Source organism: Canis aureus, chromosome 23, assembly GCF_053574225.1.
Source record: "Canis aureus isolate CA01 chromosome 23, VMU_Caureus_v.1.0, whole genome shotgun sequence".
Taxonomy (NCBI): domain Eukaryota; kingdom Metazoa; phylum Chordata; class Mammalia; order Carnivora; family Canidae; genus Canis; species Canis aureus.
In genome coordinates, this window is record NC_135633.1 from 15598655 (window position 1) to 15623245 (window position 24591).

Consider the following 24591-nt stretch of genomic DNA (forward strand, 5'->3'; position numbering starts at 1 on the left):
ACTATTCCTGTCACCATCAGGGCTAGCTGCCGTCACCTCTTTTCTATAGGTTGGGGAACTGAGGTGCTGAGAGGTCCACCAACTCCTCCAAGGTCACACGGTGAGCACCCTGCTTCCTTGACACACACCAGCACTCTGCAAATTAAAATCCCCCAGGCTTGGGAGGCACACAGGACACCTCCAAAGGCAGTCCTATCCCAGGAACAAAGAGAAGGACAATGAGGTTGGCGCAGCCTTGAGATCTAGCCTTGGATCAAATGAAAGGAAGACATAGTGCCCAGACAAGACTCACCTAGCTTCCCTCTAATGTGCAAATCTCTCCAGTAAACCCTGCAAATCCAGTTTTAAAACAAACACCCCGGGGTAGAGAAAGCTCCTTTTGTAATGCACATTGCTCTTCTAACCCAGGATGACTTAAACCACAGCTCCCCTTGCTCAAACACTCAGCCACCATCTTGTTCTTGCAAGAGCTCACCAGCCTTGGCAAGTGGCAAGCAGCCATGTCCAGTGCCGAATCAGCTGGGGCCTCCCTGCTTGAAAAAAGGAGTTAACTAATGGTTGATAGGGGGTTGAAAACACTACAGGAGGGCCGGTTTGATGGGATGGAGGAGTCAAATGAATGCTGGAGACATAGGAGGGGACGTGATCCCTAGTCGGGTCCTTGAAAGACAAGACTCTGGTTAGGATCTAGATCCTAAATGAGAGGACCTCAATATGCCCTGGGGCCATTCAGGCCAAACTCTCAGCAGCATCACTAAATCTTAAAGCAAAAAATCCACCTGAGAGGGCTGTCTGAAGACACAGCCCTGGCCACATCTCTCAGAACTGGTGTCCCAAGTCTGCATCCCCGTGAGTAACATGTGGCCCCATCCCAGTCCAGCTAGGTCTGTTCCCATGCAGAGGGGATTATCCTTGGATCCTCAGAATTGGAGTGTAGCACTCTAGGGCAGGAAGAGAGACACAAGGCCTGCCTCAAGGTTGCCAAGGACTAAACATCAGTTTCCAAGTACATTTTCCTTCCTCTGGCTTCCCTGAATGGAGGCAATTCTTGGGCCCTTGGGTAACGTGAGCAGCCCATAATCAGCTGGGAAGAAGTACTGCAACCTCAAGCTCTCTCCATGGGGGAGGCTCCCAGAGCTCCTTTAGGACAGAATGAAGTTTGTCACCAGGTTGTCACTGACCTCAGGGGGCAGCCAATTCTTTTCAGAGGAGGCTGTCACCCTGCCAGGTTCTGTATGCACAAAACCTAGTGTTAAGTCAGTAGTAGGGTGGGGTCCAGGAGAGAGGGAAAGTGGTGGTGGTGGGTGGGGAGGAAGTTGCAGGGCCATTGGCAATATCCTGAGACTGCTGGAAACTGGAAATTCACCACTCATTCCTGTCCACAATGGCTTCACAGTGAGATCTGGAGGGCGCTGTGAATGTTGAGGCCAAACTAGGTCCTTTTTACAGAGAGACTAAGGCACCAAGATGGTAAAGGACTTGCCCAGTGTCCCAGAGTGGCCCTTTTGAAGAGCCCTCCACTCACTCCCAGCCACACTATGAGAGGCACATCAGCCTGTAATTAATAGGCCCAATCGCACCATCACCTGATGGCCAAGGCTGGCTAAGGAGATGGGATAAGAAAAATGGGGGGGGGGGGGCGCAGGGGTCACTGTTCGACCACAACCTGGTAGAAATAAAGAATAAAGCTGTAGGGGGAGAGTGGAGGGCGTGGGATTGGCCATCCCAAAGCCCATTTGCAGCTCTCGATGTGCTTGGGTGTGGAGCTCTACATGGCTACATAGCCTCTGAGCTGTGCCTCTGACAAGGCCTCCCTTCATGCTTGGCCGCTGTGGTACAGAGAACACTGGGCCAGGGTCAGGAGTCGCGGGGACTAGTCTCCTCCTTGCACCTTTGTTTTCTTATCTGTGGCTCTACTCGTGCTCAGTTCTCTCTCCCAGGAAGAACCACCCCTACAACCACATTTAAAATTGCTACCCTTCCAGGGGACCTGGGTGGCTCAGTGGTTGAGCATCTGCTTTGGGCTCAGGTCGTGATCCCGGGGTCCTGGGATCAAGTCCTGCATCAGGCTCACTGCAGGGAGCCTGCTTCTCCTTCTGCCTGTGTCTCTCATGAATAAATCCATAAAATCTTTAAAAAAAAATAAAATAAAATTGCTACCCTTCCTCAGCATGCCAGGTCCCTGCTACCTGCTATAATTTTTCCATAGGAAGTACTGTCTTATGTTTTTGATGTATTATATACTTTAGCTATATGTTAACAAGATTGTTGATTTCCACCCACTAGGGCACAAGCCTCACCAAGGAAGGAATGTAAGGCTAGATCACGGATGCACATCCCAAGAGCCCAAAGTGCCTGACTCTGAGTTGCCTGTGGTTTAATAAATGTTTGTTGAATGACTGAATGTTCATTTGCTGGCTCGCTAAATGAGTGACGTTGGTTTAAAGCTGCTCAAAGAGGCCAGCTGGAGGAGCAGCCGAGAGACTCAGTGGGGCATGATGATGATGTGACAGGAGAAATGCCTACGACAAGTGTCTCCGTCAGACCCTGGTGGCCCCAGGGAAGACTGGGGCCGACTGCCTCTCACCAGCACCTCATGCACCTATTGGAAACCAAGTCAGGGAACTTGGGAAGCATGGTGGCTTTTCTTGCCCCAGCTCTGCCCTCAAGCCAGGTCACCCTGAGCATGAAAGAAAGGCAGAGGCTAGAGTGGACCCCGACCAGGGCCAGCCAATGAGGGGCTGGGCCACAGAGCAGCACGGTGTGGGCCAGGCTGCCCAGCCAAGAGCACCAGCCACTGCCCATCTGTGCCCAGGCACCCTCGCCCCTTCTCACCCGGTCAAGGGCGCCACAGCAGGAAGCACCCCCTCCCCCAGGGATGGCTCCTCTCCTGAGCTGGGCAAAATGGCTGCTCTGGAGCTTTGGTGATCATGTTGACAAAAATGCCAATCCTCACCCAGACAGCTCAGTATTACGTGAGCCAGGGGTCACTCTCTTGCTGATGAGAAAATACAGAAGCTCAGACAGGTCAGGAGACCTAAGGTCAAAAGGCTGACCAGTGGCTGACCTGGAACAAGATGGGGCCTGTCTTGGCCTCTTGGCCATGGCTGTCTTCAGCGGAGCTGCACATCAGCTCCATGTCACCTCCCACAGCCCTTCCAGGGATGCTTCATACCCATACTGGGGATCATGGATGGGCTGGGACTGATAATATCCCTCGCTCCTTTCTTAGAGACCCTACCTGTACCCTTCTCCCCACAGCAGTGAGGGTCCCAAGCACAAACCAAGAGGCAGCTCCTAATTTTTCACGAAGGCAACGGCAGGTTGCTGGTTTGTGCTTCAGCCTAACAGCACAGAAGCCAACGAGCGGTAACTGTGATGGAGGACACTCAGCCTTGCAAGCCAAGATGAGCCTGGGGGAGCCGGGCAGACCGGATGTGGTCGGAGGAGCACAGTTTGCGAGGAAGAGACCAAAAGCTAACTTCACGAGCAACAGCTAAAGAAGTGGGCTACACATTCGTTTTTAGGCTCAGCCGCTCCAGGGGCCAAGTTTCCTGAAGACCACCACTGTCCCACCCCAGCCTGGTTCTCAGCATACCTGGTAACAGGCGGGCAAGTGGAAACCATGAAAAGTGCTCCAGAACCCCAATTTAAACACCGTTCAAGGGTGCATGTCACGATCTACTTAAAGTTAGCTTCCCACCTCCTGCCCTCCTCTGAGCCAACCTTAGCGCTGCTACCTGAGTCATCCTTCTAGAACACAAAGCAGTGGCTTCAGTGGCTCTAAGAGGACAGAATGAAACTCTTTAATATGAAGAGTGGGCTGACTTCCACCTTCCTCCTCCACATTCCCATAAATACTTTTATTCTCAAAGCAAGTTGCACCGGAATCTTCTTTCCGTTCGCACAAACCCTGTCTGCCTACTTTTGCACAGGCCAGACCTTCCCAAAACCTTTGCCCTTCCCCTTCCATGTAACCCTTGACACTTGGTTCCTGAATCACCTCCTCTGTGAATCCTTTCCAGGCTTCTCCCCTCTGGGTTCCTACACACTTGCCCTCTATATCCTCCAGAATTAATGGATGGTATCGAAAAGTAGGAGGTTCGCCGTGTGGAATTGCCATTTTCTTAGGTCAAAAACAGCCAAATCCTGGCAATCTCCTATGGAAAATGTTGCTCACTTCTACACTAATGTGCTGTTTGTCACCAACTGGAGTAAGAGAACTGTGCCACCCTCCTTCCGTGTGTTGGCATCTGCCACACGGTGGCATATGGTGGGCGCCCAAGCAATGCTTGCTGCACGGACAGCACCGTTTGACAAGTTTTCGTGTGCCGCCTGTTCCACTCTGTTGCTTCCTCCAACACAGAAACCACCGAATCCAGGGCTGTTGTAAAGCATCTTACACATTTTCATCACAGCCAAAGCAAGCTCCAGATGTTTGTGGGCGCAGGTCAAGCAGAGCAGGAGAACGTCTCAGAACATGCAGGGAGTGGGGAAAGCTAATTGCTCAGGACGACTACCTTTCTGGCAGGAGAAACAGAGTCAACAGTCGATGGAGAGGAAGCAGCGGCTGGATCGGGAGACGGAAGGCAGGAGGGAGAAGCCGGAGGGTGAGTGAGAGACAGGCCTTTAGAAAGTAGTTTATTCTGCACAGAACAGAAACAGGAAACTGTGATTATCCCCGCGAAGTGCACCTGGTGCCTGCCTCCAGAGTGTAGCCCCAGGCCTACACATTCAGGGAAGGGGAAAGAAACCCAGGACGGTGTCTCAGGACAAAAAGAGAAGCCTCCGTCTTTGGAGCCCAGCAGGACTGTCTGGCTTCTGGAAATCCTGCATTCTGCTACAACTACCCCGGCTCCCTCGTCACACCAAAGTAGCTGGAGCGGATCCGTCCTGTTCCTGCGTACGTCTGCCACAGGATGGATACCAGAGCGAGCACCTGACGCTCTCACTCTGGAGCTTGGTATGAAGCAGCAGCTGGAACCTTAGGAAAGGAGAACGCTGGGCCACGGTGGGGCAGATGGCCACAGCAGGGGCCTCTATGGCCCCCTGGGACCCAGAAATGAACTAGATGCAAAACTTCCTTCCCGTGGCAATGACTCTGCCCAGTTAGCAGAGGACACAGGTCTGGAGGTGACTGAGCAAAAGCAGCAGAGGAGTTACGTTCTGGAGACCAGGCTGTCTACAAGCAAGGGGGCACCTGACACGCACGGGCACTGGGGGGCCTCGTTATCAACCCTTCCCTCTCCTTGCCAGGCACTCCCTCTCCTTTTCAGCAAGTTTCTAGGGAAGTACCTGGCCTGCAGAGGGCCGTGCTTCCCATTCTAAGGCAAAGCCATTCTTGGCTGATGCTGCCTTTCGGAAACGCAGAGCACAGGTTACAGCCTCTGCTTAGCTCATCATCCAGGATCTCCCTGGTCGGGGCCGTGGGGAGAGATCTCCAGAACATCATGCTTTCGGTTTGGGGAGCTGTGACGGGACTCCTGCCACTGACCAGCTTTCCTTCTTTGGGGGGGCTCTTAGGAAGCTCAGTGCCTACTCAGACCTGTCTGAGATCTAACAGCATATGTTTCTGCTCGTAACATTTTCCTTTGACCTGAGCCTACGTGATTATCTTGGTCTCCCCTTTGTCATGACTGATCTACGTATTTTTGCACCTGCTCGTTGGAGTCTTTTTCAGATGCCAGCCCAAATTCTAGAGTGACTCAGAAAGTCAATAGCTCCTCATGCCGGAAAAGGAGGAGGGAGGAGGAAATGAAGCTCCAGAGACCGACTTGTGGCCACTTGGCTAGACGGCCAACATCTGGGCTCCTGGGGGGCTCCGGGAGCCCCTTGTTTACCTGCGGGAAATCCCCGTGTCCAAACATGGAGGCAAGGTGAGCCGCCTTCTCCTTAATGTTCTTTTTGTGAAATTCCCTGTTGGCCAAGTTCTGAGCTCTCTTCTGCAGGCAAGGCGAGAGATGGGAAAGAAAGAGAGACAGTGACAGGGACTATGGTGCTGGCCTCCAGGAGAGTGGCAGGATGGGATGGGAGGCAGGGTGTGAAGAGCATGAGAAGGAACCCACCCTGGGCAGAGGAGACAGAGGAGGGAAGGAAGGCGCCCCAAACCCAGGCAGAGGCAGGGCAAAGAGCGGGGCTTTCACCTGGACAATCTTGTCCTCCACTTGCTGCAGCCGCCGCAGCACCCCGGAAAGGGCCAGCGCTCCCTGGCAGGTGGGAGGCAGGGCAGCAGTGTTTTCTGGCCCACCCAGCTGCAGGTCAGACTTGGCTCTGGCTCTCCAGGGCCTGCTCGGGCACTCGCCGCCAGCAGACACTTGCTTTAGCTCTCGGAGCACGTGCCCCGTCACAACCACGGAAGGGAACTGGGAGAGAAGGAAAATCAAGCTTCCTTCCCGACTGTGGCCCATTCATACACCCTCCGTCCCGGCCCCCACCACGAGCAATTCCCACGAGGACCAGGGACAAAGGGCACAGCCGGTGCCACTGTGAGTTACAGACCCAACTAACTGCAGGTACCGACTCTGCGCCACCTGACATCCTCATGAACCATCCATAGTCTCGGGCCTCACCCCAGACCCACCGGGTCAACACCTGTACAAGCCTGGTCTCGGTCCTAGCTGCACCCAGAAGTCACCTAGGGGGCTTAGAAAAAGTCACCCAAGTTTGGACCCAGCCCCCAGAGAGTCCAGGTCAACTGGTCTGGGGCTGGATACCAGATTGTGATATTTTTGAAAGAGCTCGCTAGGTGATTCTTAAGCACACGAGCATAAAATCACTGCAACATTTCCTCACCGACTTCGCTCAACTCCACGAGCTGGGAGCGACACAATGTTCCAATTGCTGGCTAGACATTTCTGAATACCACGCTCAATAATAGTGGTTCTGTTCAAACTCCAAACCCAGAGATGCTAGCTGGAAAAAGCCTTGGTGTGTGGCTGCCAGCTGCCTCCCGGGCCCCGGGCAGGTCCTCATCTGCTTGGGCACCAGGGAGGTCCTTCACCACACGCCAGCCTTACCCCTTCAGTTGACCCCCTACGCTCATTCCACCGCCCCTGTCACTTACCCACCTACTTAGAAATCTCCTACCCAAGTGCCTGCCAACAAAGCCAAGTGTCCCGGAGCATCGCACGAACACCCCATGTGGTGCAGCTTGTTTCCACCCAAGCAACAAGTCGGGCAGAGGGACACTCCTGACTGGCACCTATTCCAAGATGCTGCAGACTCGGTTATTCTTACCTATACGTTGGGTCTGCCTTCCCAGCGAATCTACAATCAGCCCTACATGGGGTGCACCGAGAGCCACGGACCCCACCCCTCCGGATCAAAGTCCCCTCTGACTTCACCAAGACAGGGTCCACTGGAAGGAGCCCTACCTGCCTTTTCAGAGGAGGTGATGGGCCGGGTGTGGGCTCCTCCGGCCTGGGGCAGCGAGAGTTAACAGGTGGGTCAGAGGAAATGCGCAGGACAGGCTTACCTATCCCTGAGACACGGCATTCCTGGGAGGAGGAAGGTGAATCCCAAAAAGCAGCCACAGGAAACATGAAGGAAAAGGTGAGTCAGACTGAGACACTTGGAGGGAGGAGAGCAGGAGAGGTGGGCAGAGAGTTTGCAAGAACAGAGAGAATGCTGGGCTGAGCTCCTGCAAGCCGGGCCCAGCTGGGAAACTTGAACCCCTGTTTCTCTGTCCGTGTGAACAGCAAGTCCTGGAGTCCCCTTCTCTTGGACAACGTGTAAATCCCAGGGAGGCCTTGCTTTTGGCTCAGACCTGGGGCGCTGGGCCAGAGCCTATGCCACGCCAAGGTGGCCAGCCCTGGAGTCCTCCTGGAAATGGCAGTTTCCTGCACATGAGATGACGGGGATGCTACGTTCCTTCTGATGGCAGAGAACCCTCACTGACGCTTGGGGACTTCGAAGGGGCAAGTGAGGAAAAAAATTATAAGTCTCAGGAAAATGGCCCCCCTGATAAAACAAAAAAACAAACTTGCCTTCCTGGGGAAGGTGTGTTTGTCCAGGAGGGACATGGACCACCAGGTAGACATTTAGGATTGCCTGTTTTCTGTCCTCCTCCTGAGAGGAGCCTGATTCTGACTTAGGAGAGGTGTTCTCTGGATCCCTGGGTGGCGCAGCGGTTTGGCGCCTGGTTTTGGCCCAGGGCGCGATCCTGGAGACCCAGGATCGAATCCCACGTCAGGCCCCCGGTGCACGGAGCCTGCTTCTCCCTCTGCCTATCTCTCTGCCTCTCTATCTCTCTCTCTCTGTGTGACTATCATAAATAAATTTTAAAAAAAATTTAAAAAAAGGAGAGGTGTTCTCCAAAAAAGAACCAAACCCCTTGTCCCAAGCTTTTGTCGTTTGACAGCGGCATCCCAAAAGAATTCAGGGGAGCAAAATGAACCATGCAGTGCAGACCGTGGAGTCAAGAGCCTGAGAGCAATCAGCTTGGTGTGCAGCCTGCCCCACGGCATTCTGCTTCCCTCAGCCTCCCAGCCACCCCGGTCAGACACAGCAGCCCCACCAGCCTGACCCAAGGGAACACGGAGGAGGAGACGTCAGAGAATACTTGGGGGGTTGGTCCCCACGGAGCTGAGACCCGTGACTCGGTCTCCCCTGGTTTGCACAGGGCTTCTCACTTTGGACTTAGACTCCTAGGCAGCCAGTGTCTCTCAAGCTCCCTTACGCTGTACCATCTCAAGGATGGCCGCAAATCAAGTCATGGTTACAAGGTAAAACCAAATTCCGGATTTCTTCTCCAGTGCAGAACAGGCATCAGCAAACTACGGTCCTCGGGCCAAAGCTGGCCTGCTGCCTGTTTTTGTACATTAAGTTTTGTTGGCACACAGCTACACAATTTGTTTAAGTCCTGTCCACGGCTGCCTTCCTGCTACAACGGCAGAGATGAAGTAGTTGCAAGAGAGACAGGATGGCTCCCAAAGCCTCAAATATTTGCTCTCGCCTCAATTTGCTATCTGGTCCTTCCTGGAGAAGTCTGCTGACTCTTGATCTAGAAGGAGCCCCAGCCTCACCTGAGCCAGGCCTGGCTGGCACACCTGAAATCCACCACTAGCCTGAACGTTTCTGCTGGCCTCTCAGCAGGTTCTGGTCACCAGGAAGGCAGGTCCAGTGAGCATCTGACAGGACTCACCTGCTTCAGGAGTGAGGGGTTCCGAGAGTTCTCCTCAAACTTGGCCAGCAGCTGACTTGCCATGGACTTGACTTTGTTCTGGCTCCCAGCTTCTTTACCGCTGCCATCCTCTGGACAGGAGCGCAGGCTCCGTCTGGGATAGGCTGAAGGCTGCAAAGGCCAAATGAGCACATTGGTTGTTGGATGCCGGGACCCAGATAGCAGGAAGGGACCTGGGGACTTAGGACACCAGACCAGTTTCCTGGAGAAGGATGCCAGGGCCCGAGGAAGTACGGCAGGAGCAACAGGTGATGCCAACTGAGACGATGCTCACGTCTTCCCAAAGGACAGGCCCACCTGCTTGGGAGCCAGACAGGGTTTGAAGATGGCCTCTTTCACCTCCCAGCCCATTGACCTTGGCAATTTACTTAATTTCCCTGAAGTTTCCTCATTTGTAAAAGGGGAACATAACCCACTTCATTTGGTTGTTGCAAAAGTCAAATATAATGATGAAGTGATCAGCAAAACAGTTTTCCAAACACACCATGTGGCTGCCACAGGTGAAGAGTAGGGGGGATGAGGGAAGTAAGGGCGGGGGCGTCAAGGCAAGGCACAGGCTTTGGGCTTCTTTCTCCTCTCTCCTCTGTGCCCCACTCCCAACCCCAACCAGTCTTGCTCTGCGGTCGCTATCTTAAAGAAACATCTTTCAATCTGGAAATAATTTTAGATTTACAGGAAAGTTACACAGCACAGAGAGAGTTCCTGTATACCTTTCATCTAGATGTACCTAATGTTAGCATCTAGAATAATCGTGGTACTGTCATCAAAACTAAGACATTAACACCGGCTCGGTTCTATGAACTAAGCTTGAGACTTGGTTCGGACTACCTCAGTTTCCCACCCATGTCCTTTGGGTTCCAGGGCACCAGCCCAGGTCTCATATGGCATTTAGCCCCATCTCCCTCATCTGTAAGAGTTTCTCCATCTTTCTTTGTCTTTCATGACTTGGACAATTTTGAAGGAAGACTCGTCAGGTATTTTGTACAGAGCCTCGCAGGCTGGGTCGGTACCGATGTTTTCTCATGATCAGACTGGGGATACGGGTTGTGGAGAAGATGCTACAAAGCAGAGACGTGCCTGGGCATGTGATAGCAATGGGACTGTTGACTGGTGAGATGCTGGCTGTGATCAATTGGTTGTGCTGTTTTTACAAAATGGAGTTCTATGTAAGACTTCTTTAGCTCCTCTGCTAAAAAACAAAACTTGGGAAATTACCGGTGTTCACTGAATGTCTGCTCTCCTTACCAAAGGACCTGTTCCCACAGGCCCGAGGAGCAATGCCACCATCCTATCGGTGGGCACTATGCTTTCTCAAGGAGGCCATGAATCTTTCTCATAGGAACAGATGTTCTCAAGGCAACTAAGATGTGTTCACTCAGAAATGTCATGGGAAGAGGCAAGCTAAGGTCAATTGATTTTTTTTTTTTTTAAGATTCCCTAAGAGGAGTAGCCCCAGGGGAAGCCTTGTATGCACAGCCACTCTGAAGTGTTGGACAAACACAGACCAGAGAGTCACTCTCCACTTCAAAGTGCGGAAGGCTACTGCATATCAATGTAGGCTGGAGTGGAAGAGGCTAAGTTTACTGGAGTGGTCCCTGTTTGCACAAGGACAGAGTCAGCCAGGACCCAGGCCCTGGGTGGGTCTCTAAGACGAGCGCTTCTCAGATGTTAATGTGCATACAAATCACTCTGGGTCTCTTTCAAATGCAGATTCAGATCAGTCAAGGGCGGGCCCTGACAATGCATTTCTAACCCACTGCTGGCTGACGTTCACGGGCTGACGCTCATGCTGCGGGTGCCTGGCTCCCAACATGGAGTAGCAGGAATTTGGAAAGAATAATTGCTTAGTTAAATCTGACTTTAGAAAAACAGCTGGCTCAGATCAGCCCAGAAGCATCTCAGAAGGGGCAGGTAGAACCGATTTCTCCCCGTACTCTGACTCCTGTGCAGCCATCAACAGAAAGAGGACACACACTCTCAGATAAGCCAGGGACAGTGGGGTGGCTCAGTCCCTTAAGCATCTGCTCAGGGCGTGATCCCAGGGTCCTGGGATGGAGCCCCACATTGGGGCTTCTCCCTCTCCCTCTGCTACTCCCCCTGCTTGTGCTCTCTCTTTCTCTGAAATAAATAAAATCTTAAAAAAAAAAAAAAGCAACGGATGAAAGGCAGGAGCAGACTTCCACCTGAGACATCGTGCATCACAGGGACTCTCCTAGGGAGGAGGAAGAAGCAAATCACAGACATTTAAAGTGAGAGCCAGGACACTGGGAGGTCTCCCCCACCCTGGTCATCAGCCTCTGCTTCCTCCTTTCAACTACCTCCCTACTCACTGCCACCTTGCTCACACTAGCATCAAGAGGAGAGGCGACGGCTCTTGAAGAGATCAAAGAGGTTCTAGAAAAGGTTTAGACAAAGGTGATTTGAACTCATTGGATAAAATGTGTTTGGGCGCATTTTTGGACGTGCACTGAAGTCCAGGGTTCGGTTATCAGAGCGCCCCGTTGCCCCTTCCAGAAAATGGGGTAAGCAACAGGCAGCTTCCCCTCCACCCAGGATGGGCCTTGTAGCTCTCTCTGTTATAAAGGTCACAGTTTTGAGAACCAGCATCTGTAGGGACGTGGGTGCTTCACTTTGACCAAGTAGCCTGTATTTTTCAGCTTTCACCAGAAGGTGGCACTTGTGGGCACCGGGACCTGTGCCGCCGAGACAGCAAGGGCCGGAGACAAGGTGGAAAGTAGGCCTGGGAGCCTAGGGAACTGCTGGTGCCCGGTTACTCCTCGCTGTTGACGGCGACGCTTGATTAGCACAGGTGCCCGAGAGCACGCTCGGCTCAGTATCCACGTCCCCTTAATCTTTAAAAATCCTGCCAGAAGTTGCAAACATTTCAAATGCATCATCGCCTCACACAGCCGAGAGCCGGCCAGCCCCGGAGGCGGCTTTTCTCCAGGTGCCTGCTAGGAAGAACGGTCGGAGGCCCAGAGCCCGACGGTTTCTCCATCAAGCCAGGCCTGGAACTGAGTGGCTCTCGGGAGGGGAAGGGGACGGGCCAGCGTGCGGCCACTGGCCGGCAGGCAAGCAGCCCTTGCTCACCCTGACGCCGCGTGCACGCACCTCGTCCAGGTTGTTGAAGCCCTTCCGCCTCCGTTTGTTCATGTCGTTGTCTTCAGTCTGGGTGTCCACCTGCAGCGGCCAAGAAAGCGAGGTGAGCTCAGGGCCAGCGAGGGGTGGGGTCCCACCGACAGCCCTGAGGCCACAGGGCTGGCCGGGCCGATGCCACCCGCCTGCAGCCAGCTGCCAGCCCGGGAGGCAGATGGACATAAATCAGCCTGCACCCTGGCAAATGCGATCACCCCGAACCTAGGGCGAGGGGCGGGGGCGGCGGCGGGGTTCTATCAGAAGGGGTAGGAATCACTTCCCCAAAGATCATTCTGAAACATCCCAAAGCACAGTGAGTCCCATGACACGGGCAGGGCAGGGGCTGTCTCTGTGGTCGACGTGACCCCGGGCTCAGAGCATCAGAGCCAGGCCTGCTGATGCCCCTCAGCATGCTGCCGTAAGGAGACCACTTCACAGGCGGGGACTCCTGGGGCTCACGTTAGCTGTCGAGGGGGTTGATGGCAAATTACATCTGCCATTGGGTCACTGTTGCAAATGCCAGTAAATGATATCTTATCAGCTTTAAGGGAGCATCAGATATGGTCTGAAAACTATGGCGACCATGCAGCTGTGTTGGTCCAGGACCATTTTGATTTATTGTTTCCCCAGCAGAATTATTTATAGCTTGGTTTCACTTCTCCCCTGGCACAGTACTTCCCTTTTGCTATTACATAAATCTTAGCCTTCACGATGGTCTATACCGTGGTGCAGAGTTTTGAACCCACATTTCCCAACTAACTTTGGGTTATCTATTGGCAGATATGTGACAATATGCCAAGTGCAAACAACAGGGTGGAAGGTGTTCACAATGCAACATAAAGCTCAGTCACAAATATGCATCCTAGTGCTTGGAAATGGATCTCTCTCTCTCTCTCTCTCTCTCTTTTCCCAGATAAAGAGTGGGGAAGAGGAGCAGAGAGAGAGGGAGAGACAACCTTAAGCAGTCTCCACACCCAGCACCAAGCCCAACGTGGGGCTCACTCTCCACCCTAAGATCATGACCTGAGCTGAAATCAGGAGTCAGATGCTTAACTGACCGGGCCACCCCGGCACCCCTGGTACCACTCTCAATGAAGGAACAAAGTTTAGTGAAAAAAGAAAGCATGTGAGGTTGAACATGGGGATGAATCGATAAGCAAAAAATACATAATACTATGAACCAAAGCCGACGGAGACAAGGGCACAGGTACAATCTGCGAAATGAAGCCAGTTGTTTGCACAGTGAGTGTTGCCGTGAACCTACACTACATATTCTGCATGTGTTCAAATCTTTTGTATTTCACAATAAAGACTTTTTAAATTTTGTTATTTGCTTTCCGTGTCTCATTGTGTCCTTCTTAATGAATGTCCATCTTTTGTTTCTCATGCTTTTCTCATTTACAGCAAAACTGCCTTACAGCCAATTAGTTCCAGAGCACAACTCCTTGCAGCAGAGATGCTTAGGGTGAGACTTCCAGGACCCTAGTGCCACTGGTCCCCAGCTGGGGCCTTCTCCAAAAGCCAGCTCCCAGAGGGCCACGGAACCTCCCTCCGCCCCCAAGCCTCCTCCACACTCAGGGCCCCCAGAGCAGGCCAGCTTACTCCCCAGCCTTTGTTTCACTGACCATGCAGCAGGAAGGGGTGCTGGCCATTCTCTCCCCCTGGAGCCCAGCCCAATTAGCCCCACCCTCCTACCTTTGCTGCGCCACAGGAAGGATCTTTTACCTTCTGCTTGTTCTGCAATTACTCGGAGCCCCTAGCACACACGACTGTGTACCCACTTGCTCTCAGCAGAAAGCACCTGCTTCCCCTGCGTCCGTATTCCCATCACCCCTGCCCTCTTCCCACATTTACCAGTATCTTTAATATTTTCAAAGAGAAGATTCATCACAGTTTAGTCATTGATATTTGTTCAAAAATTTGACCCTTCTCTTGTTCAGGCAAGCACAGAACAGATCAAAGGGCCCTGCCTTCCATTTAACATTTTTTCTCAGCTCCTAATAAATCATTATTCTGTGAATGGAAATGATTTCAACCCAAATGCTTGGGCAAACACCAAGAGAAACAGATGACCTTATTCTCAACAATGTTGGGTCTTAGAGGCCCAGGCTGTCTGGGGTCCCAGCTCCACTGCCTGTGAATGGCTTGCTGGCTGAGACTGGGGCCAGAGAAAGTACAGGATGTCCTACCCAACAAGAACACTGCATGCATAATCTTAGGGTTTTCAGTTGGGGTTTTTTTGTGTGTGTGTGATTGTTGTTTCCACCTTAAATGAAGACTTGGCTTTTCTCTCAAAGAACAACACATCCTACTCTCTCTTTTGCATTCAACAGCTCGGGGCTTGACTGTTCCAACATCAAAGCCTGTGTAGATCCAAACCCAGTATGTTAGCCACAGGCTCACACGAAGTGCTCCTGGGACGGAGTGTGCGGAGGAGCAGCACCTGAGAAGACCCCAGATCCTTCAGGGGAAATCAAAGAAGTGGGTGGGGCGATCTCCACACCTCTGACTCAGGCTGATCCATGGGACAATAAAAAACACAGTCTATATGAAAGGTTAGCAACACACATACCCAAACGGTCTCTACTCTTCCTTACGGATTTATCCTGGAAGCACTGATTCTCAACTAAAAAGTCAGGTTAAAACAGAAAAGTGGAGAAACTCAAACTCAATTAGGGATTTACCTAATTTTTTCTTATGTATATCTCTCTATCTGCAAGCCAACGTTGCCTTACTACCCCCATCTCCTTAGGCTTTATTTTGCTCTACACAGAACGGAATACAAGAAGGAAGAAAGTACCTATGGTGCCCAGCGAGAGAGAGAGAACATGAAAATACAGAAATAGCTCACTTTCTTTTGCTATTAATTTTTTCTCATCTGTCCCCTAGGAACACGTTTTCATGATTTCCCAATGATCCGAAAGAGTCCATACACCAGAGGGCATTAAATTAATTGGTGTCCCCATTAAAAAAAAAAAAAAGAGAGATGTATTTGCTAATCTATTTATTTGATCAGTACAAGATAACCATGTCCTCATAAAGCCCGACTTTGGGTGACTTTAGCCCAAAGGAAACCACCTTTATATTTAACTAGCTAATGTAGCCTAACCCTGGAGAAATTTAGATCTGGGGCATAGGAGGAGAGATGAGCCATTGCAGGCAATGGCTTGGTTGAGGGGGGAGGCAGCAGTGATATTTAGAAAGATGGCCAGTGACACTGGCAAGAGAACTCTTCTCTTCTTCGGTAACAGAGTAGTAGTAAGGAGTTATGAGTTCAAGTGCTGACGTGACTTACTTCCCAGCTGTGTGACCTTAGGAAAATCACCTAACTTCTCTGATTTCAGCTTCCTTATCTCTTATTTCCTCACCTAGATATACCACCCAGCTCTTATTGTAAGGATTAATGAAGTCATGCACATAAGACACTTCTATAGAAGGTGCTAATAAATGTTAGGCACCGTTACTTAGGTTAACGCTAGCTAATAGAATTAGGAAGTGCAAATTCTAGTTCGGACTTTGACTTTTACCACCTATAAGACATCGTGATTTAATCTCCCCACAGCCAAGATTCCCTTTCTCTAAAACTGGGATGAGAATACACGCCCGGGCTTCCTCAAAAGCGAACACAAGGAGCACACAAGGAGCTATACATGAGATTGCTTTGTACACTGTAAGGTGGGACACTGGCCATGGTTGTAGTGCAGAACCAAGTGTTCTATCCCACTACTTTGACTCATTTTCTCCGAAAAGAGGCATCTTCGTTGAATCGGTACTCCTAAAGGGACAGGAGCACTCATCTGAGGACCCCTTCCCACATGGCTGGGCAGGTGCTCCGACCTGCAGCACACATCTGTTCATGCTGTCTTTTTGGCAATGCAGTGCAATGCAGTGTTGATGCGACTGCAATCATTTTGCAGACAAGCAAAGGGACCTTCTGAGAGGTTCAAGCATGTGCCAAATCCCCAGCAGACCTAAATGTACATTTGTCCGCCTGGCTTCTAATGTACTCCCATTCAGAATACCCCGCTGAGTTGCACAGAGGACAGGAGAGAGATCAGCCTGCAAATCACAGGGGCCGGCGGGGCAGCTCGAAAGCCCTCTGCTAGCTCAGCTGGGCAGTATTGGGACCTGTGCTCTTGACTCTCCAGGGCTTTCTTCACATCTCTGAATTGAGAAGTGCTAGAAACCTAGTGGGGAGCTCTGGCTGCTGGGTGGGGGTTCTGTGAGAGCAGCTGGGGAAGGGGACAGGAATTCAGACGATCCCTGTAGAGCAGCCTTCTCGGGCAAGGTCCTTGCTTGTCTTATTCTCTGCTCTCCCCCCAGCACTGAGAGGAGAACCCGGCATCAAATAGACACTGGGTCAATCAGGAAGGAGGAGACACCTCCTTACTTCATGCACCTGGCTACTTTGGAAAGTGTTTGTGTGGGAGGGGTGAGGAGAGGAGAGCTGGGCAGGGCACCCTGACTGCTGAGACCAGACACCCACAAGAGCCATGCTCTGTGAACTCTGCTGTCCCAGGACAAGTGCTGGAGGGGAAGCTGTGTCACAATCAGCCAGCTGAGAGGATAGATACCCTGGGGCCACCAACCTGGCTTCTGGGATGGGCTTTTCATGGACAAGTACCATCTCCGTGTTGTGTTGTCCTTGAAGGAGTGGGCTCAGAATGGGGGAAACAAAGACCAGGTGTCCTGAGTCTATATGTAACGTCATGTGTGCAATGACTGAAGTGGCCATAAATCCAGGCATTACCTCTATGTCATAGGTCTAGGAGAGCACACACACAGGAGGACAGACCATGCATGTTCACATATCATGACGAGAGATCTGGAGTCCCCAGCCATTTTTGTATGTCACAGGCTTTTGTGCTGATGCTTTCAAGATCAGAGGCAGATCTTCAGAAGCAGACTGAGGGCTTTTAAAGAGGGAAATATAATCTCAAAGCTCTCTGCCTTTGCCCAGGCATGGGCTCTCAGTTTTCAGAGCTACTCAGTCAACTCAACAGTTTACCACTCACCCAAGGGACAACTCTCTTGGCAGATTGATAGAAAAGTTGCCTTCTCTAAAAGGAAACAAGGTCCTTGCTGGTGGAAGAGTCTTTTATGTTGCCTGAAGGTGATCAGTTTTGGTTGGGATCTGGATGCTCTTGGGGATGAGGGATGAGCCAACAATTTAACATCAACAGGGAAAACCAGGGGAGAGAGAGATTTTTAAGACTGGCTCGGCAGAGAACAATGGACCCTCTCCAGGCTAAGGTGCCACGCTGTGAACAAACACAGGCTTCTCAGTTCCCCCACCAAGACGCGCCTCTGAAACTTAGAGAGAGCTGGGGAATGGGGGGTGAGGTTGATGCAGATGCATCTGCGCATACAGATAGTGTGTGCATGCTACGGTGTAGTCACACGAGCACAGCCTAGCCTGCATCTCCAGTCCATCGGGGTACACGAGCTAGGGTGCTGAGGGCCACATGCCCGACTGCACTGCTACCTTTTGGGTATAACTATGGTGGAGCCTCTGTGTGTGTGGTTTTCAGAGTGTCCTGTCCAGACATCATCCATGCCCATCCTGGGAGAAACTGGAGTGCTGAGAAATGTCACGACCAAAGAGCATGGCAAATGCTCCCCAAACCAAAATGTATCCTGATACAGGAAGACGTGTGGTCGATGGGGAGGAGGCCCAATCACTGCACTAACATGGAGCAGCGGACAGTGTCTGGGGCATTTCAGTGATGACGAAGACAGAATGTGACCCAGTGGGCTTACTGACTCACCAACCTGCCCAGAGGAAGCAATCAATCTGAGAAGAAAGAGGAAAAGTAATGTCCATGGCGAACACTTACTTCAATGACCTAGTCTTTCTACCTATCCAAACAGCAGGGTAAATCCTAGACATAAATGGAGCTGTGGGAGGGACTGGACCCCTCTGAGGATGGGCAGCCTATGGGCACAGCCCGGAGAGCGACTGGACATGGTTCAAACTCAGCCAGGGCCAGGCCCGGCAGAGCCTACCCACCCCCCTCCTGCGTCTTCTAGCAGAGCCAGTGGAAGTGGAGCGAGGACCCAGCAGCCCTCGGAGGGGGCCCGGCTGTGCTTGCTGACCAGTCCCACGATGAGACCCAGAGCTGGCCAGACTGCTCAACTCCCTCACTCTGTACACGGAGGTGTGGTGAGTGAAAGGTTGAAACAATCCTCTCCAGTTCTCCCTGCTGTTCCCAGTTGTGGGCTAAGCGGTGGGAGAAAGCAGGTGGACAGAGAAAGGCGTTGAATGTCTTTGTCAGACAGGTTCCAGGAAGGCTGCACTGGCTTGCTCGGATGGGGAAGCCCGAAGCGGGGATCCTTAGAGGAACAACAGCTGGGCTGGGGTGGACCAAGCCTATGATTAGTCTCCAGAAGACGACTTCCACTCAGTGGGCTGTGTGGTGGGTCACGCAGCCCTCACACAGAGCCTCTGAACGGGGCAGCTCAGGGGACCAGAGAGGGGACAGAGCAGCTCTGCTGAAAAGCCCAGCGGACCTGCACACCTGCCTTCCCCAGCGCTGGCCTTGCTGGCCCATCCCTTCCTAGAGACAGGGTGTGGAAGAGCATTCCATGCCCACACCTGGAGCTAGCCCAGAGGCTGCAATGTTCCAGGGAGCGCAGACCTCAGCGGAAAAAGTGACCACTGGCTCACACAGCCCAGAGAAAGAAAGGAGGCTACGTGGCCCCAGCCCCACCCTGGGCGGAGGGGCTGGCAGGACCAGGCATGACTGACCACAAGTAGGAGACTGTGGTAGCCTAGGGAATCTGAGACACACACCCTCCGCGGCCCTGCCGCCCTGGGGAGGGAGGCAAGGTTTTTTTGTTTTTGTTTTTTAAAGATTTTTATTTATTCATGAGAGACACACAGAGAGAGAGAGGCAGAGACACAGGCAGAGGGAGAAGCAGGCTCCATGCAGGAAGCCCGATGGGGCACTCGATCCTGGGACTCTGGGATCACACCCTGGGCCAAAGGCAGACGTTCAACCGCTGAGCCACCCAGACATCCCGGGAGGCAAGTTTTATATGAGAACTTGACACGTAACATCTCGGGGTCTTCAGTTTTTGATCTATAGCATGAGCACATTAAGCAAGATAGCTTGCCTCACACCTACCACAGACATGCTGTCATTCAAGTAAAATTATAATGGCTCATTAGCCTCACAGTTCCCAAACTGTGTTCCAAGGCACCCCATGGCCCCATGGGGAGCTTGCAGAAGAGCCGTAGTCTACTTTGACTTTTCTAAGGACACATGGCATAAATCTGTCATACACCTTGTAAAATGCCCCTACCAAGTTATTTGGACTTAACTACTCTGTGAACAGAACTTTTAGGTATTTGGATCTAGGGGCACTGTGATAAAAATCAACGGAGACACCAAGGGTGGTATAAGTCAGGAAAGTTTGGGAACCTCTTTAGGCTCTGAGCTCCTCAAAGGCATACCTTATTCACCTCTGTGTATTTGCAACTCTTGTCAAAAGCAAACAAAAAAAAAATGGGTGATTGGGTGGCTCAGTTGGTTAAGCAACTGACTCTTGATTTTGGCTCAGGTCATGATCTCAGGGTGGTGAGATCAAGTCCCACATTAGTCTCTGAGCTCAGCATGGAGCCTGCTTGGGATTCTCTCTCTCTCTCTCTCTCTCTCCACCCCCCCCTTCTCTGACTCTCCTCCCTTGCCTTCTCTCTTAAAAAAAATTTTTTTTTTAAAAAAGAAACAAAAGAATTCAGTCCTAATGTTGCCAAACAGTAGGGCCCAATAAACATTTGTTGAATGAGTGAAGGGGGGAAATTAATGGAACAGAAATAGAAACGTCGCATCACCATACACCTCCGCCACTCACGGCCGTGGTGTAACTGACCTACTTTAAAAAGCACTCAGCTCCATGACCTCTCAGCTCTGTGCCATGCCCTTCCTGTAACCACGTTCAGGTCACTGAAGCTGGCTATACGGCGCCGGCGGGGGCCGGGGTGGGGGGTGGTGCTTCCAACAGCCTTGTGTCACTGAACTGGGCTTGACTCACGTCTTCCATGAGCTGTACAATTTATCAGCATTAACAGACCAAGACCACGACATTTTCCCATTCCCCTGGCCTCGTCCACAGGCAGAGAGAAATCAAACAAAAACCAGGCCGGAACTTACTCGTGGAGTCCTCTTTCTTGGAAATGTGAGGTTGAGATAGTTATGAGAAATGGAGGATTTGGCCAAGCCGAGGTCAGCGTTTTCTCCATAGTTTTTGCCCCAAGAATCTGTTAGGAAATAAAAATATGACAGAGCTCAGATCCTGCCCCCACTAGCCCAGGACTCAGGCGGTGCCATTGCTATGAGGTCCCTCTGAATAATCCCCGCAGCCTCGACTGAAGATCCGCGTGGACTGGGAAGGGGACTGATGCAGCTCTATCAGTGACCTCCCAGAGGCCCAGGGGCAGCCCTGCAGCCTCTCGTGGCACCTGCCACACACCAGCTTAGACACACAGGTCTGGGGGTGGGGTCCACCCAGGTTTGGCCTCCAAGTGAGAGGGAAGGCAGGGGCCAGCCTCAGAACAGTGTGGAGAGCCACTGGACATGGGTGCAGGGCAGAGATGGCCCGTCCCGAAGCAGGGCCTTACCCACAGGCCTCAACGGGGTGCCCCGGAAGAGCTCGTAGAACTTGGAGAGATACATGACCATGCTGAGCTTGTCGGGCTCCTGGGCTGATGCCATCTCCTTGCCCGTGGTCACCGGGGGGATGCCGAACTCACGCTCGGCCACGTCAAAGGCCAGCTGGTTGTTCTCCACAGCGTCGTCTTCGTTCAGAGAGTCAAAGTTGCTGGAGCATCAAAACAAAGTAAAGTTCAGGGACAGGAGACAGAGGTATGAGGAGCTGAAGAAATGTACCCATAAGGAGCACTAACGGGTGACACTCTGCTGGGTCTCAGCAGGCTGGGGGAGTTGGGGGAGCCGTGAGCCCAGCCCCTGCCCCCAAGCACCCCAGCCCCCTGCTGCCCTCCCCACCCCACCCCTACCCAGGGAGGCTCCTCCTCACTTGGGGTGGGGACCAGATCAGAGTTAGGCCATGACAATGCCGCTGCTGCCTGGGCTGAAACAATTGGAAAATAACTTCTACGTCTTTGGAAAACTTATCAGCTACTTTATTTTTAAATAATTCCCTTACGTGCTTGTGCTCTTAAGTATAAAAAGTATATGGATATTTTAAAAAAAGGAAAAAAAGGAAAGAATCAAGGGACATATAACATATAAAGTAGGGATCCCTGGGTGGCACAGCGGTTTGGCGCCTGCCTTTGGCCCAGGGCGCGATCCTGGAGACCCAGGATCGAATCCCATGTCGGGCTCCTGGTGCATGGAGCCTGCTTCTCCCTCTGCCTGTGTCTCTGCCTCTCTCTCTCTCTCTCTCTGTGACTATCATAAATAAATAAAAATTAAAAAAAAATTAAAAAAAAATAATAACATATAAAGTAACAAGTGAGCGCCCCACCCCTTCTCGAGGCAGCCTCGCTTCCTAAAAGTACCGACAGTTAGCCCCCCGGTAGGTTTCCTTTCAGCCTTCTGGAAGAATGTACTCGTGGGTGTGCAGCGACTCTGCAGTTGATGTGAATCCAACATTAATAGACGTATTGGGCCTTCACATCTCAAAGCGTGTCGCATCTTCTTACCGATGTTGCCATCGTTCCCAATTTACAGATGAAGAAACAGACTAAGAGAAGGTAAGTGACCTGCCCAGGGCCACAGAGCTAAGTGCATCTCAGATCCAACTCTTCTGTCGGCAAAAAAACTCGAACTGGTCTTGCCCTTAATTAGGTCTTGCCCTTAACTTCTCTCTTGTGGGGAGCGTGCCGAGGTGTGCACGCTCCATCTCCCAGCATGGTGACAGAGGGGATGCGGGGACAAGCGTAAGCACACGGCCAGAGCTGCTTCTGCTCCCCGCGTGTTAGGAACACAAGGCAATCAAGCTGCTGACAGAGAACTCCGTGCAAACGGCAAAGAACAAACTTAAGAAAAACTCAAAGATCTATTTTGAGCCAAGATTCTGCATTCAGCGGAACGTCCCTGGTTGCCCTTGTCTCCAGGGTCCCCTTGGGCCCCGAAGGGCTCAGCAGGTGCAGCCTGAGCCCCCAACTCACATCAGCTCAGGCCGGAAGCGGTGGATGATGGCACACAGGGCCAGGCCGCTGCGCCAGGATGTGGTCAGGTCGGTGACGTTGACATGCTGGTAGCCCTCGGTCTGCTGCTGGCACCAGGTTAAGAGCTTGCTGGGCCGGATGTCTAACTCTGTGGCAAGGGGAGACAGACAGTGCTGGAGCGCCCTGGGAAAGCTCTGCAGCTTCCCCGGGGACCAGGAGGAGCAGCACAGATGTCAAGGGCATGGCAGGAGGGCAGGATGCTGGGACAGGATGCATGTTCCCCTGCAGCAGAGCCCCCAAGACACCCTCTGGCCAGACAAGCACAGAGGTGAGACCGTGCGGACCCTGCCAACATCCCATCTGGTGGGGCCGGCAGACGTGGTGGCAGGTGGTGCTGTGACAGCAGAGAAGCGGGTACCAGGGGAGCATGCGAGCAGCTCTGCTCCTGGCCTGCAGGGCAGGGGGACTCGCCAGAGAGTCCTGGAGGAGGCGCATCCCAGCTGCTCCTTGAGGACTGTTGAGTGAGGCATTGCAAGAAAACAGAAAAGGGCCGTGCCGTGGGAAGAATCTAGAACGGCCTGCCAGGCTGTGTACAGTGGTTTGTTGGTTCATTATAGGGGCACGTGGTGTGAAGGGAAGGGAGGGGAGGCTGGTGAGGCTGTGTGTGCCCGGTGGCGGGGAGGGCGCGGGGTCTGGGCAGGCAACAGACACCAGAGGTCCTTCAGCAGGATGGTGGCCCAAGCGAGGCCTGGTCGACGGGGTGGGGGTGGAGGGGGTTACTCAGGTAACCATCCCTTCCCTCCTCTAGGAAAAGAGAGTGCAGCACGTGGGGCCTGCTATCTAGCTGGGGAGGCGGGAGCTTCAGGCTGGCGGCAGCAGGGAAAGAAAAGCGAGGCTCGGGGAAGTAATGGCAGTTCCCTTGGATGTCCTCAGTGCTCGACATGTATTCACGCCTTGCCAATCAATCTGTGGTTGGTGTTGCCCTTGTCCCAGCTTTATGGATTTTTCCTCAAACTGAGGTATTGAGGAGAGGGACCTTGCCTGGCCAAGGTCACACAGGTCAGAGCAGCAGAGCCCAGTGGGCTGCAGGGCCCGTGCCCCCACGGCCACCCCGCAGGCCTCCCCCCAGCAAAGTGTCCCCCCGACCCCTGACCCGGGGCGGCAGCTTACCCCTCCTGGAGAGGCTCATGGATCTCCTCACCGAGCCCAGCCTCTCGAGAGGGCACTGGTGCAGCTCCTTAGTGATGTACAAATGCTTCACCTGCGAGCGAAAGCGACCACACAGCTGCCCACCAGTGTTTCCCTGAAGCCGGTCCAGCTTCTACTCCCCGTCCACCACCCATTTCCCCTATGCCTGGAGGGCATGCTTTTCAGCCGGGGACCCCAGGGGACTGCAGATGTCCACCCAAATGTGGGGGAACTCAAGTGCGAACATCCGTAATCGGCTGATTTTGAAAACATCCCACCATTCATTGTGCTGTTGCCAGAAGAAGTTGGCAGCTGTGCATTCCTGAGTCAATGGGAAGAAGAGGGACTCCAGGACTGTGAACTGAAAAGACCCGATGGTTGGCCGAGCAGACCATTTGAAATGGACACGTGACCCCGACTCACGGCGACAATAAACATGTCAGCGTGTGTGCAGATGTGGACGGACACTGCACGTGTTCTAGTTCTTTCCTGTGGGCTAGAGAGACGCTGACCCTAGCTGTCTCTTGCGGCTCTCCCAGGGAGAGGGATTGGGCCCATTTCCGAGCCAGGAGCCACTGGTGGCCTCAGCCCAGTGCTGAGCTGCAAGGTTTTACGCGTGACGTGCTGCCCACCGCTTGGTGCAGCATGGTCCAGACGGGGCCCAGGAAGGACGTACCTGATGGGGCCTGACACAGTTGGAGTTGAGATTTGGGTACCGTGTCCCTGGGTCCAGTGTGTACTGCTCAAAGTTCTTGTTGATGTTCTCCGGGGTGGTCTGAGGTAACAGCCGGTAAAGACTCTCCCTAGGAGGAGGCCGAGCCCAGGGGTCAGGGATCGCTCTGGCAGCCTCAGGCCTTCATTGCTTGCACCCCTTCCCCTGCTCTTGATGGCTTTGCTTTGGCTGTGTTTGTACACCTCTTCCCTGAAATACCTGGCCCCTTGGTTCCTGAGACCC

General features: G+C 52.7%; 1 protein-coding gene across 13 annotated transcripts in view; it reads right to left on the reverse strand.

The window, feature by feature from the left end:
- MICAL2 (microtubule associated monooxygenase, calponin and LIM domain containing 2) overlaps positions 1-24591 on the reverse strand; it is a 222762-nt gene that overhangs the window by 99374 nt on the left and 98797 nt on the right. For 7 of the 13 annotated variants that reach the window (XM_077866452.1, XM_077866451.1, XM_077866449.1 and 4 more), the window contains exons 10-20: positions 24313-24439; positions 23619-23709; positions 22449-22596; positions 20937-21136; positions 20470-20576; positions 12293-12361; positions 9143-9292; positions 7374-7496; positions 6144-6362; positions 5841-5942; positions 4521-4646 (exon numbers count right to left, since the gene is read on the reverse strand). In XM_077866452.1, the coding sequence (XP_077722578.1) occupies positions 4521-4646; positions 5841-5942; positions 6144-6362; positions 7374-7496; positions 9143-9292; positions 12293-12361; positions 20470-20576; positions 20937-21136; positions 22449-22596; positions 23619-23709; positions 24313-24439 (1462 nt within the window). The remainder of the gene's footprint in view (positions 1-4520; positions 4647-5840; positions 5943-6143; positions 6363-7373; positions 7497-9142; positions 9293-12292; positions 12362-20469; positions 20577-20936; positions 21137-22448; positions 22597-23618; positions 23710-24312; positions 24440-24591) is intronic. The other 6 variants (XM_077866456.1, XM_077866455.1, XM_077866454.1 and 3 more) reach the window with 1 other exon arrangement.